General features: G+C 55.9%; 1 protein-coding gene across 1 annotated transcript; it reads left to right on the top strand.

The window, feature by feature from the left end:
* The first annotated feature begins 2,565 nt into the window (after positions 1-2,565).
* LOC116446564 (maestro heat-like repeat-containing protein family member 6) lies at positions 2,566-7,886 on the top strand. The gene is given in 15 exon segments (XM_032114628.1): positions 2,566-2,844; positions 3,094-3,260; positions 3,262-3,420; positions 3,603-3,751; positions 4,071-4,218; positions 4,454-4,641; positions 4,731-4,868; positions 5,146-5,260; positions 5,404-5,541; positions 5,750-5,926; positions 6,060-6,215; positions 6,375-6,476; positions 6,855-6,957; positions 7,222-7,278; positions 7,569-7,886. Coding segments are annotated over 15 exon segments (2,106 nt in total). The 5' UTR covers positions 2,566-2,735; the 3' UTR covers positions 7,769-7,886.
* The last annotated feature ends 6,553 nt before the right edge of the window (positions 7,887-14,439 follow it).

Here is a 14,439-nt window from a genome sequence, read left to right as displayed (position 1 = left end):
ATTTTATGCAGAGGAAAATTACAGGGAATAAAGAAAGGAGAAAATATGAAAATGGCTCTGAGAAGCCTCTGAGAGGCTTTCCTCTAGTAAAACTCTTGAGAGGCCATCAATGGTAAAATTTGAAAAAAACAGAGCTGAGCATGGCCAGAGTCCAGCAAAGTAAATCAGTTTATGCGTAACGTTTCCAAAAGATTGAAGACTGCAAATCCTACATAGCCAGAATGAAAATCCCATCCTGAAATCACCACACATTTCATACATGGTAGCAGATAACTAACTGTAATCAGTCACTAACAGGGCATTCAGCACAGTCTTGCTGCCAGGTGAGATTCCTTCTTCTGTTGCCAAGACAACTCAATAGATGCTAATGGTGTAAGTTTATTTGGCAGCACTGCTCTATACCATACTGTGGATATTAACAGGGGGCCTTTAGGCATTCATAAAACATCTAAATTTTTTATTTTTGCCATTTTTTAAAGCAGGCATAATATACACATAGGTATAAAATGAACACTGCTGTCCATGGAAAATTAATAGTACTCTAAAAGAAGGAAAATGATAGTAATAAAAATAAGTGTATAGATCAAGTGAACGATGGAGTCTGGACCAGAGTGTCCCAGAAAGGCAAGAAAGTATTTTGTCTCTATGCTTTTTCTTTGTGTAGACTCTCAGTTGCTGGGACACTGACTTGCTATGCAACAAAAGGACTGTCTTAACACCACTGTTTCCTCACTTAGAAATACCTTGGAATTATTCCACCTTTGAGCAGAGGGTAGAAATTCAATGATAGTAATTAAAAACACTTGCAAAAAATTTGACTCATCACCTTGCATCACCTTGCATGTCCAGACCAGTAAGCAGCTGAGTCTCACAAAAGCTTTTAAGACTTCAAGTGCCCAAGTCCAATTCTCAGGTTTACAAAAGTCAAAATAAGACAGCAAACCCACAGAAACACCACCTAGCACCTGGACTTCTCGATTTGGAGCTTCCCCAAGGCCTCTTTCTTGACAGTGCCCTCAAGACCAGATAGTAGGATGGTGGGCAGATTGCTCAGCCTGTTCAAAGGGCCTGCAGCTCCCCCAGCACAGCAGCCTGAAGAGCACAGCAATGCTCTGTCCCTGCACAGGGACAGGAAGAGGGCACAAGCAGAGACCATCGTGGCTTAACAGTGAGCTTTGGCTGTGCCTAAAAGCAAATGAAGCAGCAGCAGCAGAGTGGCTGAGACTCAGAGGCGCGACCATCGCGGTGCCTGGAGCGCTGTCAGGCAGTGCCTGGATCCTGGGTGCGGTTCTGGTCCCCACAAGGGAGGAATCGCAGCCCCTGCCTCAGAGCCAGTCCGAAACCCAACCAAGCGAGACCAGAGGGAGGGGACCCTTCCCATCTCTCTTGGGCATGGCTGCAAAACAGCCGCTGCTTCTTCCTGCGCCTGTGTTTGGGGTCTGCTGACCCCAGAGCCAGCCGGCTTGTGCTCTGTTGTCCGAAGAGTGTTCAGAGCGGGCATGAGAAGCGCTCCGTGCACAGCGGAGAGTCCTGGAAGGCGCTCACAGGAGCCTCCTGCGGGAACAGGGCTCTGCTCTCTGGCTGGGAGCAGCCTGGTTTTGCTGCTGTGACCGCAGGCAGGAGTTGAGGCAGGTGAAGAGGCAGCGGGCAGCTTGTGTTTGTAGGGGCCCGGGGCTGCGCGCCTGAACCGACACGTGGGACCACACTTGGGGGAAGGTGAGCGCGAGCCGGAGGGCCTGTTCTGAAAGGACCGGAATTAATTGAGCCTTGCCAGGGTTTCCTAAGTGTGTGTTGCTGTTCCCCAGGAAATGGACAGATTTGGGGAAATCCCTTTGGAGGAGAGGGTCTTGCTTCTCAGGGAAAGTGCTTCCCTAGGTGCCTCCAGTGAAGTGGGTGCAACCGTCTCCCTTGGGCTCCCTGTGCTCCTTCCAGTCCTTGAAGCCCGTTGCACTTGGCAGAGGGGCGTGGGAAGGGAGAAGGCTGTGGAGAGCAGGTTTGGCATCGGCCAGGGCCTGCGGAGACCAACCCAAGCACCTGCAGCAGAGTGTGTTACCCCCCTTTCAGCAGAGGTCTGAGCGAGATCATCTCTGTCCAGCTGAGAGCCCCAAAGCTCTCTTTGAGGGCTGTGAATTAAAAGGCCTTTATGCACGTACTTTTCACATCTTCCCTAGCTGGTGTGTTTCAACTCTTGGCAGGATGCATTTGTCTCTTGCTTGCTGGAAGCTGCCCTGGCCCAGGGCCAGCACAGAGCTGGGGTGTGTGGGCCAGGCAGCAGAGAGAGTCCTACCCTGTGGACTCGGCAGATCTTGGTGTGTCCCAGGCTGTCTCAGACACTCGGGGCAAGGGATTCCTTCCAACCCGGGGCACTTTGGGTGGGCTGGGGGTGGTCCCAGGGGCAGGTGCCAGTGTGTCCAAGGGCCCTTTGTGACACAGTGCAGAACGGTCACCGTGGAATGCAAGAGGACAGGGTGTCCCAGGGCCCTTTGTGACACGTGCTGACATAGGGGCTGGCGGCAACGCGGCCACGCCACAGTGCTCGGTGCACGCAACGGGGCAGGACGGGCGTGAGTGGTGCTGTGAGGAGCGCCCGCACAGCCAGCTCGTTCGCTGCTGACCCGCAGCTGTTCCGAGGCGTTAGTCCTGCATCTGGCCTCGCGGCCGGACTGCGGGACTTGGTGACTCAGAGCTTTTCCAAGTCATCTGTCCTGCAAGTAGACATAAATCCAGTCTGTGACATGGAGCAGACACCCCCGAGGGTGCCCAAGCTGGCCTGGGTGAAGGAGGAGGAAGAAGGCCCTGGAGCTGTCCCAGCTCAGGAGTCTGGACTAGCGGAGCTGCAGGAGGGTGAGTGGCAGAGCTGGGCCCAGGGCTGGTGCCTGCAGCCAGGTTGGCCACATCCCATCCCACCCCATCCCATTCCCTGGGGACATGCCCACGGACAGGATGGAACAGGGTCCAGGGCTGCCCCACAGCAGCCGTGCTCCATCCCCTTGGCATCCCGGGGCTGGCCCTGCCTGGGGAGCGCCGGGCTGGGCTGTGTTCTCCGGCCTCACCCACAGCCCCTCAGCTCTGGCCGCGCTCGCTCTTTGCCAGATGCAGCCACGGACCAGACACAAGAGCAGGACCCCGCCCGTGGCCGCTTCAGCAGAGCAGCGCAGGTACCTGCAGCCATCCCCACCTGGGCTGGGCCTGCTGTCGCTGCTCAGCCGAGCAGCGCGTTGGAGCGCTCCATGGAACGTCCCTCTCTTCCTGCCCTTTGTTCTCCTGCTGATGATTTGCAAATTCATCAAGTGCATTTGGCAGGAAGAGACCAGCGTCATGGGCACTGGGTCCACGGAAAACTGGGACATCTACAACACGGACACCAGTACCTCCATGCCGGATTTGCTTGTGAATAAGGGTGTCCCCTGTCCAGAGCAAGTAAGCAGCCTGTGGCCAGGGTTCGATCCTCCCAGGAACTGCATGGCCTCCCAAGCCACGCCTGCTGGTCACTTTAAGCCTTTGAGGCCATCCCAGTGTGGTGGGAAGGGAAGCAGCTCTCTGGGGAAGCTGGGGACATTACTCCCTCTGGCAGCTTCCAGCTCTCCCCGTGCCTTCTCCAGGTGCCCGCCATGGTGAGGTACATCCACCGCTGGCTCACAGCCAATGAGTCTGGCGAGCACAAGCTGGACAATATCCTTCTGGAGCTGACCGACGCACAACCCACTGATGTGGTGATGACTCTCCTGCGCGTGGCTCCTTCATGTGACAGGTATGGGGCCCACGTGCACAGAGGGCTCAGGACTCACCAGCCCATCACCCTGTGGAGCCTGTCCCAGGTGTCTGACAGAGACTTCAAGGGCCCTGTGGCTCCTCCATTTCCCAGCCCTGGCATGTCAGCCCCCAAGCCTGCTGCCATGCTCCCTCCCTGCCCCTCAGGGGCCTGTCCCCACAGGGCTGGGCTGCCTGGGTGCTGCCAGTGAGGGGCCGTGAGCAGAGGCAGGGCTGACAGCCAGCTCAGGTCCCTGCAGCTGCCCAGGCCACGGTGCTGTGGTGGACACCCCCCCTGACAAAAAGCTCTGACCCCACAGAGCTGCTACAACCATGTGGAGCACGATCTTGTCCTCGAGAAGGACTGCGAGGCTGGTGGTGCTGATACTCCTCGAAGTGCTGAGGAACTGGCCAGAGCACATCACACACACCTCCGATGGGGACAACACGAATGTCTTTGCCTTGGCTGTGAGTTTCTGGCCTTTCCTCACCCTCCAGGTCACCTCTCAAGCTGCTCTCCATTCTCTTCCCACCCTGCATCTCCCTGCCTCAGGCGCTGGGCTGAAACCTGGGCTAGGGGCAGGTTCAGAGGCACCAGGCCCGGTGTTCTGCCTGCATCTCCCCTGGCCTCTCCCTTCCATGCTCTGGCCCTGCCACAGGGACACACTGGGCACTGAGTCTCAGGGGGATTTGTCCTTTGCAGGCAACTCTGGTGATGTGGAAGATCCTCCAGGGGCCCTGCTGGCCACAAGAAGCGACGGTGTATTTCCCTCGCTTCTTTGTGTATCTGCTCTTCCAAGTGTTCTTCATCACAGAACATTTGCCACAGAAGGTTAATACTTTCTGGAGAGCATGCCAGGAGGAACACTGCCTTCCCACCAATCCCAACAGGTGCTCCATCCCAGTCATCCTGTCCCTCCCATGACCCCAGGGCAGGAGGCAGTGCTTGCAGCGTGACCTGGGCTTTGCTCTGCACACAGGTTTGTAGTGCAGACCCTGAAGGCCCTGCTCTGTCGGCTGGAGTATGAGGATGTGGTGGTGGCTATGGAGCACAAGCATGGCTGGGACACACTGCTCTGTCCTGACACCCAGCACCATGCAGTGGGTCTGCTGGCCAGGTGAGACGCCCTCCTCCCTGCTGCCCCTGGCATTTGTGCCCTGTGCCCGGCGTGCCCCACACAGTCCCCGTGGTTGTGGGCGAGAGGGCCTTGTCACCGACGGATGGCCGAGCAGACTGGAAAAGGCTGGGAGAGGAGGGTGCCCAGGAGCGGCCGCCTCCCAAAGGGCCCACGTCCCCTCGCAGGGTGCTGGGGAAAGATCAGACCTCTGTGAGTCAGTCCTGGGAGAGGTTTGCCCATCCAGCTCAGGGTCTTGGTGCCTTTTTCCCCCTGCCAGGGAGATGCGCAGTGGCTTGCCCCACTTGTGTTCCCGCATCGCCTTGCACCTGCTCGGGCTGCTCCGCAGGAGGCGGCCACCCTGCTATCTGCTCACGCTGGCGTTCTTTGTTGAGGTGAGCCTGATGGCCAGCGCTGCCTCTTGTAGCTGCAGCCGCCTGGGACAGTGCCCGTGCCCGATGCTGCTGCCCGGGCCCAGCCCTGTGCGCTTCTGGGCTCCTGCCACCCTGGTCCCCTGTCACTGCCCTGTGCCTTTCAGGTCCTGGAGTGTCTGGACTTGAGTAAATGCGGTGACAGCGTCCTGGAGATCATGTCAAAGAACCTGCGGAGCGAGTGCAGGGAGAGGCGTCGCCTGGCGCTCAGTGGCCTCATGGTGCTCAGCAATGATCTCTCGCTGGTGAGAAGGGAGCAGGGGCTGAAGATGCACTGGCAGCGTGGGGCTGGGGAACGCAGCCCCTTGGGCTTGGCTGGGCTTCAGCAGCTGAGGCAGCTGCTCCCGGCTCTCCTCCCTCCCGCTTCAGCTGCCCACGTGTTTCGGGACAGGCCTTTGGCCTCTGGGCCCTGCGGCAGCAGGGTGGGGTTGCCCAGACTTGTGTTCCATGCAGGCTAAAATAATGTGGAGCCTCACTGAAAGCCTCGCAGAGTTCCTGCGGGAAAATGATAGCGGTGTGGTTAGGATGAGCATCATTGTACTCAGCCGTTTGTTCTTGGCTAATGCCCACCCGATACCTGGCCGCGTCGCCCTGCAGTTGGCTGAGCCTCTTGTGCCACTCTTTGACAACGTAAGGCTCTGTGCCCCCAGCCCCGGCCACTGGGTGCTGTCCGGACACTTTGTGCCCTGTGGATTTTCAGGCCTGTGCCCAGGTGGGCCTGGAGCAGCCGATGCTGAGGTCCTTCCTTCTTCCTTTTATACAGGATGATAGCCAGGTGCAGATGTGCTCCATGTATGTCTTCCAAAAAGTGATGGATTTAATAAAGCGAAAGGGAAAGAAGGCCCTCAAGTCACATGTGCGCCAGAGCCTGCTCCCACTCTCCTTCCACTGCCATGATGAGAGCCAGCGCGTGGCAGAGGTAAGGGCTCATGGGCTGCTGGTGGCAGCCTGGGAGCAGGCTCGGCTGCCTCCTGCTCTGGCACCTCGTGGACTGCAGCTTCCCCCTGGCCTTGGCACAGGGATGCTGGTCCTGTGCCCTGGGCTCTGGGGCCACCTCTGGCTCTCTGCTGCTCTCCAGGTTTCTCGGGAAACGCTGCTTTGTGCTGCCAGATTCCTGAAGAGGAGGGATCTTGAACAGATGCTGCAAGTGGATCTGACATGGAGGTTCGGCGAGGGCCTGGTAAGCCCCAACCACAGCCTGGAGAAGCCCCCTCTCCCCGGGGCCCCGTGTGTGGGGCTGGCAGCTGTGGCCCTGCCCAGTGCTGCACCCAGGGGCGCCAGCCTGCGCCCCACACGCTGCTCCCTTCTCCGGGAGCTCTTCCCCAGGCTCCTCTGGCCCCGCGCCGGGTGGGGGCCCATGGAGCGCCGGCCCAGCTGGGCTGTGGGGCGGGGTAAAACTGCGGCTCCCCCGGCAGCACCCGGCCCTCTGCCCCCTCCAAAGGGGCGGCCGGCCGGGCCTCGGGGCTGTGCGGGCAGGGGAAGCCAGTGCTGGGCGCAGGGAGCGCCCGGCCGAGGGGCAGAGCCCGCGCCAAGCCTTCCCTCCTGGCGCTCTCTGCAGCTGGCAGACGACAGGAGCCGAGCGGCCGAGCACCTGCGCCGGGCCCTGCCGTACCTGCGCAGCCCCCAGACGCCCCTACGAGAGGCGGCCGTCAGGTTCATTGGTGAGCCCCGAGGCCGGGGCCCCTCCCTGCCTCCCCGCCCCGCCGCAGCTCGGCCCCAGCCCGGCTGCTGCCCCGGCTGCAGCGGGAGCCGGGCCCGGGGCCGTGGGTGCTGCCGCCCTGCCGCAGCCGTGCCCTCGGGCGTCAGGATGCGGCAGGGGCCCGGGCTGAGCGCCGCCGGGGAGGAGGGCGTGTGGCCACAGGGCTGGCAGCGCCCGTGTGGGGCAGCTGTGCTGCTTGGGGCCGTGACAGGCTCTGTGTTCCCAGGGATCGCCGGGCGGCACCTGAGGCGGCAGAAGGAAGAGCTCCAGCTCATCTGTGAGGGTGAGCGAGGGCAGCGGGCTGTCAGCGGGGGCTGGCGGGGGGAGCTGCAATCCCTGCCCCGGCTGCGGAGGGCTCTGCTCCCTGTGCGGGCGAGGGGTGGGCCGGGCAGAGCACAGAGAGGTTTCAGGGACATGTGGGGGATCGGTGGCCAGCACCTTCCGGCTGTTCCCGTTGGCTCCTGCTCCCTCCTGGCCATGGCAAGAGTGGGTGGGATGGCCCTAGCCAGGGGCACTTCCTCGCGTCCCCAAAGATCTGGGCTCTGACCGTGGCTCTGTTCCTCTCTCTTCCAGCCCTTGAAGACATGACAGATGACATCAGCCCTGCTGTCTCAAGGCTGGCAGCTCAAACATTGTACGACCTCAGAGCAGCAAAGAGAGCTCCATACTCCATCTTCCAGAAGCTCCGAGATCGACTCCGCAGGGCATGCAAGACACGGCCTCATCTGTGGGGCTGTGGCTGGCTGCGCTGCTGGAGCTCTGCGGAGAGCTGATCTGGGAGGTTCTGTCTGGCAGAGCCACCTGAGCCTTCAGGGATTTTTCTTTTCTTTAAGATTGTTCTTTTCTTCTTTTTGTTTTCCTTAGCATGTAAATATAGAATGTGTTATAATACACAAACTCCTAGGAGCTTTCTTTTGGTGCCCAGTGTCCGCAGGACATAGGGGAAGAGGGAAAAAAGCTGCTTGTGCTCAGCAAGTTGCCCAGGCATGCAGCGTGGAAGGGAAAATGGCCAGAAAAACCCCTTGGCCTTTGGTGGTTGTGCTGGAGCCTTAATGCTGCCGACAGAGCGGGTGGGCAGGGGCCGGAGCTGCAGGTATCCCTGCGGGACTGGCGCCTGGAGATGGCCACAAGCCCTGTCCCAGGCAGGAACCACCATCTGTGTCCTCCTGCTTGTGTGTTGCTGGCTGGATTGCTGAGGGCTCCGAGGTGCCTCTTGACCCAGCTCCTCTGGAGCTCTGTCGTGGCTGTGCCGCTGCCGGGCAGGTTGGCCGGGCTGGGGGAGACCCTGAAGGGCCGGGGCGGTGGGAGGCCGTGAAGGGATGAGGTGCTGCGGAGGCCCTGATGGGACAAGGCAGTGGGAAGGTGCCGCTGTTGTTGAGGCAAACATAAAAGCCACACTAGTCATCCTCTTGGGATATACTGCTCCCATTTTGTTATCAACGGGCTCACCTTTAAAAGGTTGCAGTCCGATCTAGGTCTTGGTAGCTCTCCTCGCTACTCTCCTTCCCGTTGAATCCGCGTCCCCTGCTCTCCACGTGGGCTTTCTGCTCTCCAGGCAGGCTCTTTGAATCACGTCTTGGGGTCACCACATGTGGCTGTTGCCGAGGTGGACATAAAAGCTACACCAGTCGTAATCCATAGTTGAGAATGGTAGAAAGATTTTTTATTTTCTCTACTGCTATTCTTATACCTCTTCACAGTGGCTGTGGCCTAATTTAAGATTGGCTGCTTAGCAAACAGTGACAAGGCTGCCTAACAAACAATGACCATTCAGGCAGTAAACAATCAGCTATACAAGCAAAAGTATAGTTGCTACATATAATCCACAAGTTCTTCCTTGTACACTCTCAGTGTCCCATAACAAGAACATCCTCCCCTCATGTCCAGAACATCTTCTCTTATTAATTATCTTCTTGGCCTTCTCTGTGGGTTTTTCTAAAGCTGCAAAATTTCACTGTAATATTCTCATGGGTAAATTCTGACTGGTTTCAGGACTGAACCCGTGGTCTTTTGGCCCTACAGCTTTGTCAGACTGATGTTACACACATTTCAGAATTTGGTCATTTTAAATACGTACATGTATCCATCGACACCTTTTCCTCTGTTCTATGGGCTTCTGCTCATGCTGGAGAAAAGGCCCGTGATGTAATTTTGCCCTGGCAGCAAGCCTTTGCTGCTTTAGGCGTCCCTGCCTGTGTGAAAACTGACAATGGGCCAGCCTACGCCTCTCAGAAAGTTAGGAATTTCTTACGTTTGTGGGGCATCTCTCACCAATTTGGTATTCCTCCTTCTCCCACTGGTCAAGCTGTTGTTGAACGTGCTCATCACACACTTAAAACTGTTTTAGGAGAAGAAAAAGGGAGAATGGAAGGGGAAACCCCACAGTCCCGACTTTTGAAAGCTGTGAATACCATAAATCACTTGGCAATACCGGCTCATTCAACCAATCCCTCAATTTTAAATAATTTTTATTCCTTGCAGTCCACCAGGGAAACACATTTGCCTTGAGATAAAGTATGGGTAAGGAATTTGCTTACCAGCCAGTGGGAAGGCTCCTGGGACCTTGTCACTTGGGGGCGTGGATACGCTTGTGTTTCCACAGGTACTGGAGCACGGTGGGTGCCAGCAAGGTGTGTGTGTCCCGATTTGCAGCAGAATATCCCACTGCCTGTTGGGCCAGATCCTGAGGGTAACAGCAACACAGGCTGATGACCTTGGCAGCGTGGCTCGGGCTACCTGCGACCAGAGAGAGCACCGAGCACCGGTGACCAAGGAGGACTCTATTGCACTGTGTAGCCCTGCGATCAAGGGGTGTTGGCTTGCACTGGGATGCACTGGAGTGCAAATGTCAACGAACCACAGAAGAATGCAGGTGCCAATATGGTCCTTGTCAGTTTTGCTGAGCTTAGTGCCTGCTGTTTCTGCTTGGCCTGTCAGTCAGCCGAGAACCAAGGTGTGGGTCACCCTGGCCAATGCGACAGGGCAAGATACTCCGTGCTTAGCCACTGCTACTCCTGACAGTCCTTTTTCTACCTGCCTTGTTGGCTTGCCAGTAGAGGACTGGCCAAAGCCTAGGACAGTTTGCAAGCTTTTACAATCACACAATCACGCTGATGCTTGGGATCAGTGGGTTTCGTACCTTCCCCCTGCAACTCTTGAGCTACAAGAAATAGAGCTTTTAGGATCTGTGAAAATGGCCCTTTGTGTTAAGTTTAATTATTCTGGGTCTGATCAGTCCGAAGTATGGGATGTTTCTCCTAACCAACCCATATTTGCAAATGAAAGTGCCTGGTGCAATTATAGTTCACCACACATTTCACACTCTACTACTGTTCCTCTAGCTTTGCCTCCAGGGGTGTTTTTTATTTGCGGAGACCGAGCATGGGCTGCAATTCCATCACATATCAAGGGAGGTCCTTGCAACTTAGGACGACTCTCACTGTTAACACCTGAGACATCCATGATTTTACAGCATAAACCATGGAGGGGAAAACACAGCATCCATGCATTTGCCCCTGATTGCAATGACAACGCCAAATTTTGGCCATCAGATACTTGATGGGCTGTTCCCTTCTTTTCTCCACAACTAACATCTGCTAAAGCACTGGGACTGTTAAACAAGTTAGGATGTTGGTTAGCTTGGCAGAATAAATCCACTTTGCTTGCTTTAGCTGGATTATTAACAGGTGTTGGTTCAGTAAGGCATGCTACACTGCAAAATAGAGCTGCCATTGATTTTTTGTTACTAGCACATGGACATGGATGTGAGGATTTCGATGGAATGTGTTGTATGCATTTGTCTGATCATTCAAAATCTATTCATGCCCACATTAAGGAATTACAAACAAGCACGTCAAAATTGCGTGAAGAATCAGAATCCGATTGGCTCAATGGCTTGTTTGGCAATTGGCAAATTGCAGGAGGGGTCAAAAATCCGCTCAAAATCGGATGCCTGATCCTATGGGTTATTTTTTGCATCCTGCTCAGGGTGCCGTGTTTATTGTCTTTTTTTGCAAAGGGCCCTGCAAAAGTCCATAAGCGCTGCCTTTGTAATACAAAAAAAAGGGGGACCTGAGGAGATTGACAGCTGGACTGACAATCTCAGAGAGTCAGACCTGAAACCAGTCAGAGTTGACCCATGAGAATATTACAGTGAAATTTTGCAGCTTTAGTAAAACCCACAGAGAAGGCCAAGAAGATAATTAATAAGAGAAGATGTTCTGGACGTGAGGGGAGGATGTTGTTCTTGTGGGACACTGAGAGTGCACAAGGAAGAACTTGTGGATAATACGTAGCAACTATACTTTTGCTTGTATAGCTGATTGTTTACTGCCTGAATGGTCATTGTTTGTTAGGCAGCCTTGTCATTGTTTGCTAAGCAGCCAATCTTAAATTAGGCCACAGCCACTCTGAAGAGGTATAAGAATAGCAGTAGAGAACATAAAAATCTTTCTACCCGTAGGTACAAAAATGCTGTTAGTGAGGATCTTCTTGTTATTTTCTAAGTCCATGAGAGACTTTTCTCTCTCACAGAAGAGGGAGCGGGGAATGTAAACAACCAAGCCACCTGCAACCTTGGGAAGTCTTGTTTATGGTAGAGTAGAAAAATATTTTGACAATGGATGTTTTAGGATTTTGGCCAATCACCCCCAAGGGGTGGCTGGTCCTTAGTCCAATTAGACTATGAAGAAAAAAGTCTATAAAAGAGTTTGTAAAATAATTAAATAAATCAATCTTTCTGCACAATTCCTGCCTGCTGGATCTTCTCCTCCTCCTCCTCCCTATGGCTGCAGGACACGGTGATATACCGTAGGAACCAGGCCTGCGGTAATATTTGGTGCTGCCCGACGTGATTTGCACTCTCTGACGTGTCCTGCTGCTGCGAGCCAAGCCAAATTTCTCTAGAGGTACACTGTTCCTTTTCCCCCCCGGGACCGGGAGGTCCGACAGGACTGAGAAATGGCCAACAGCGGCTCACAAACCGACGCTGTGGTACTGGTCTGGAAAGGTGTGTTTAGCATATTGCACACCTCCATTCCTGAAAACTCAGTTCGGGAATTATTAGACTGGGCTACTTTAAAAGGGATTTCCATGGACAGAGATACTGCCCTGGAATTTTCCTTATGGCAGGAGCTCGGATGCACTGTCCGACAAGAGCTCCCGACTGGGGAGCCGGCAGCGTTAGAATTATACAAAACCTGGCGGTCGTTATTTATTCTGCTGACAGCCCTTGACTGTGATAGCAGGGCTGGATCACCTATCTCGGTGATGAGTGACGGAGGAATGTCCGAGGGGGGCCCCGCTGACTGGGCTTCCGGGGCAAATGATGGTGGATTCGGAATAACCCCCCTGGCTCCACAGGCAGAACCTGCGCCGGCTCACCCTGCACAGTCGCAGGACTCCGCAGCCCCCAGGAACCCCGCGCCGCCAGAGGCGGGGGGGTCAGGGCAGAGGCAGGGCGCACAGCCTGCCTTGCCGTTTGGCTGGGCGGCAGCCACGGCTTATCCAGGGCTGCAGATCAGCGGCTTAGCAACTTGGACTCCCAGAGAGGCTCCTAGTTCGGTTCCGTATGCACCTGGATCTAACTTAGCGGGCGTAGCGCCGGGCGTGCCTGTCCTGGGACTGCCTGGTTATGGTCCGCTGCCCTCCCTGGCGCTGGACTGTTCTGCGCAGTCGCAGAACCGAGCCATGGACCTTTTAATGCAGCATCTGGCCTTTCTGACAGAGCTACCAAACCTATCCCGAAGGATGGAGGACTTGCTCAGCCTGTTAGAGCGGCGAATGCCTGAGCCCGCGCCGCAAGCGGTGCCAGCGCCGGCCGTGCCGTCCGCGCCGCCCGTGCCCCCCCGCCAGCTGCGGGAGCCGCGGCTCTGAGCCAAGAAACGGCGCGGCCGGCGGCGAAACCGGGAACAGCACTGCCGCAGGAAAATCCGGAAGCGGCAGCAGCTGTGGAGCGGCGGGCAGAGGCGGCGGCGCCGGGAGCGTCTGCAGAGAACAGACCAGCGGCGGCACCGGGCACGTCCGCAGAGAACGGGCCGCAGAGACGGCGGCGCCGAGCGCGCCCGAGGAGCGTGAAACAGCAGCGGAAGCGGCGACTGCGCCGAACGCGGCTGCTGTGCGAGAGACGAGCGCGGCGCCGGCCACGGCACCGGGCGCAGCCATAGCCCCAGAGACGGTGGCTGCAGCTTCAGTACCGGCTCGGTCGGAACTGGCCGAGACGGCCTCCCGTAAAGAAACTGCTGTAAAAACTGCCGCACAGCCAGCTGCAGTCTGTACTGCCTGTTCTGGCTCTGGCGAACTTAGCCAAAGTGCCCCTCCTCCCCGCACATTTCTGTTCACTTCCAGCACCCCAAAGTTGCCTTTGCCTGATGACTCCTCGTCAGGCAGTGAGGCAGATGAGGTTCTGGCCGCAGGTCGTCAGGCGGCTGTGGCCGCGCGGCGAAGAAAAAGGCTGTGCCGGTCTCGCCCCTGGACCTTTCAGGACTGCACGGTAACTGTACGTCCGACGCATTAAAATCGCTTCCTAGAGTCTATTAAGATGCGAGCATTGGGGGAGGGTGACTGGAGGTTATTGGAAATGCTTGGAATGCCAAATAGATCTGAGGATTCTGGGGGTAACCGGGGAGCTGTTACACTCCATCCACAGGCTGTGCCAGAGGTTCAGGATGGTACTGGTTCCCCAAAAGAGATCCGAGCTTTCCCAGTGTATAAGGCTCTCCCAGATTCAGGGGAGCATGACAAGCATGAGGTAATTGCTTGGAAAGTTGCCCAGGACCTCCAATCCAAGGTGGCACAATATGGGCTAGGTTCTGCTGAGGTTATGCAAATAATAAGGGTGATAAATACGGACTTGCTTTCTCCATTTGATATCAGACACTTAGGTCAAATTCTATTTCAACCTGTACAATTTACAGTTTTTGAAAAAACCTGGAGAAAGCTGGCCGGCAAGACTGCATTAGCAAATTTGCAGCTCCCTGCTGCTGATCCTAGACAGACAGCAGGAATGGATGCTTTGATGGGGACTGGTCCCTTCTCTGATCCCAGTCTACAGGGTACCTTGTCCTCTAGCGTCCTGCAGCAAGCTCAACAGGTTGGCATGGCTGCCCTGTTGAAAACCATAGAGTTGTCAGCACCCAGAAAGCGATATACTGAAATAGTTCAAGGCAAATCAGAGTCATTCCTTTCTTTTGTAGAGAAAGTCGCTGCTTCTCTCGAGAAGCAGGTTGAGGATGACGGGTTAAGACAGTTGTTGTTAAGGCAGTTAGTGAGAGATAACTCAAACGAGGAGTGCGGAAAAATCATAGATGCCTTACCAGGGGATCCTGAGGTAACAGACATGGTCGAAGCCTGCGCTAAGGTGGGATCTGGGAACCAGAGAAGGTCTGCTTTGGCTGCGTTCTTGCAGCCTGTTCACGCATCTTCTGGTCGTGAACCAAAGCAACCA

This window comes from Corvus moneduloides, chromosome 7, assembly GCF_009650955.1.
Source record: "Corvus moneduloides isolate bCorMon1 chromosome 7, bCorMon1.pri, whole genome shotgun sequence".
In the NCBI taxonomy this organism is placed as follows: domain Eukaryota; kingdom Metazoa; phylum Chordata; class Aves; order Passeriformes; family Corvidae; genus Corvus; species Corvus moneduloides.
The sequence above is the reverse complement of the archived record's forward strand: the minus strand, read 5'-3'. Positions and strand labels throughout refer to the sequence as shown.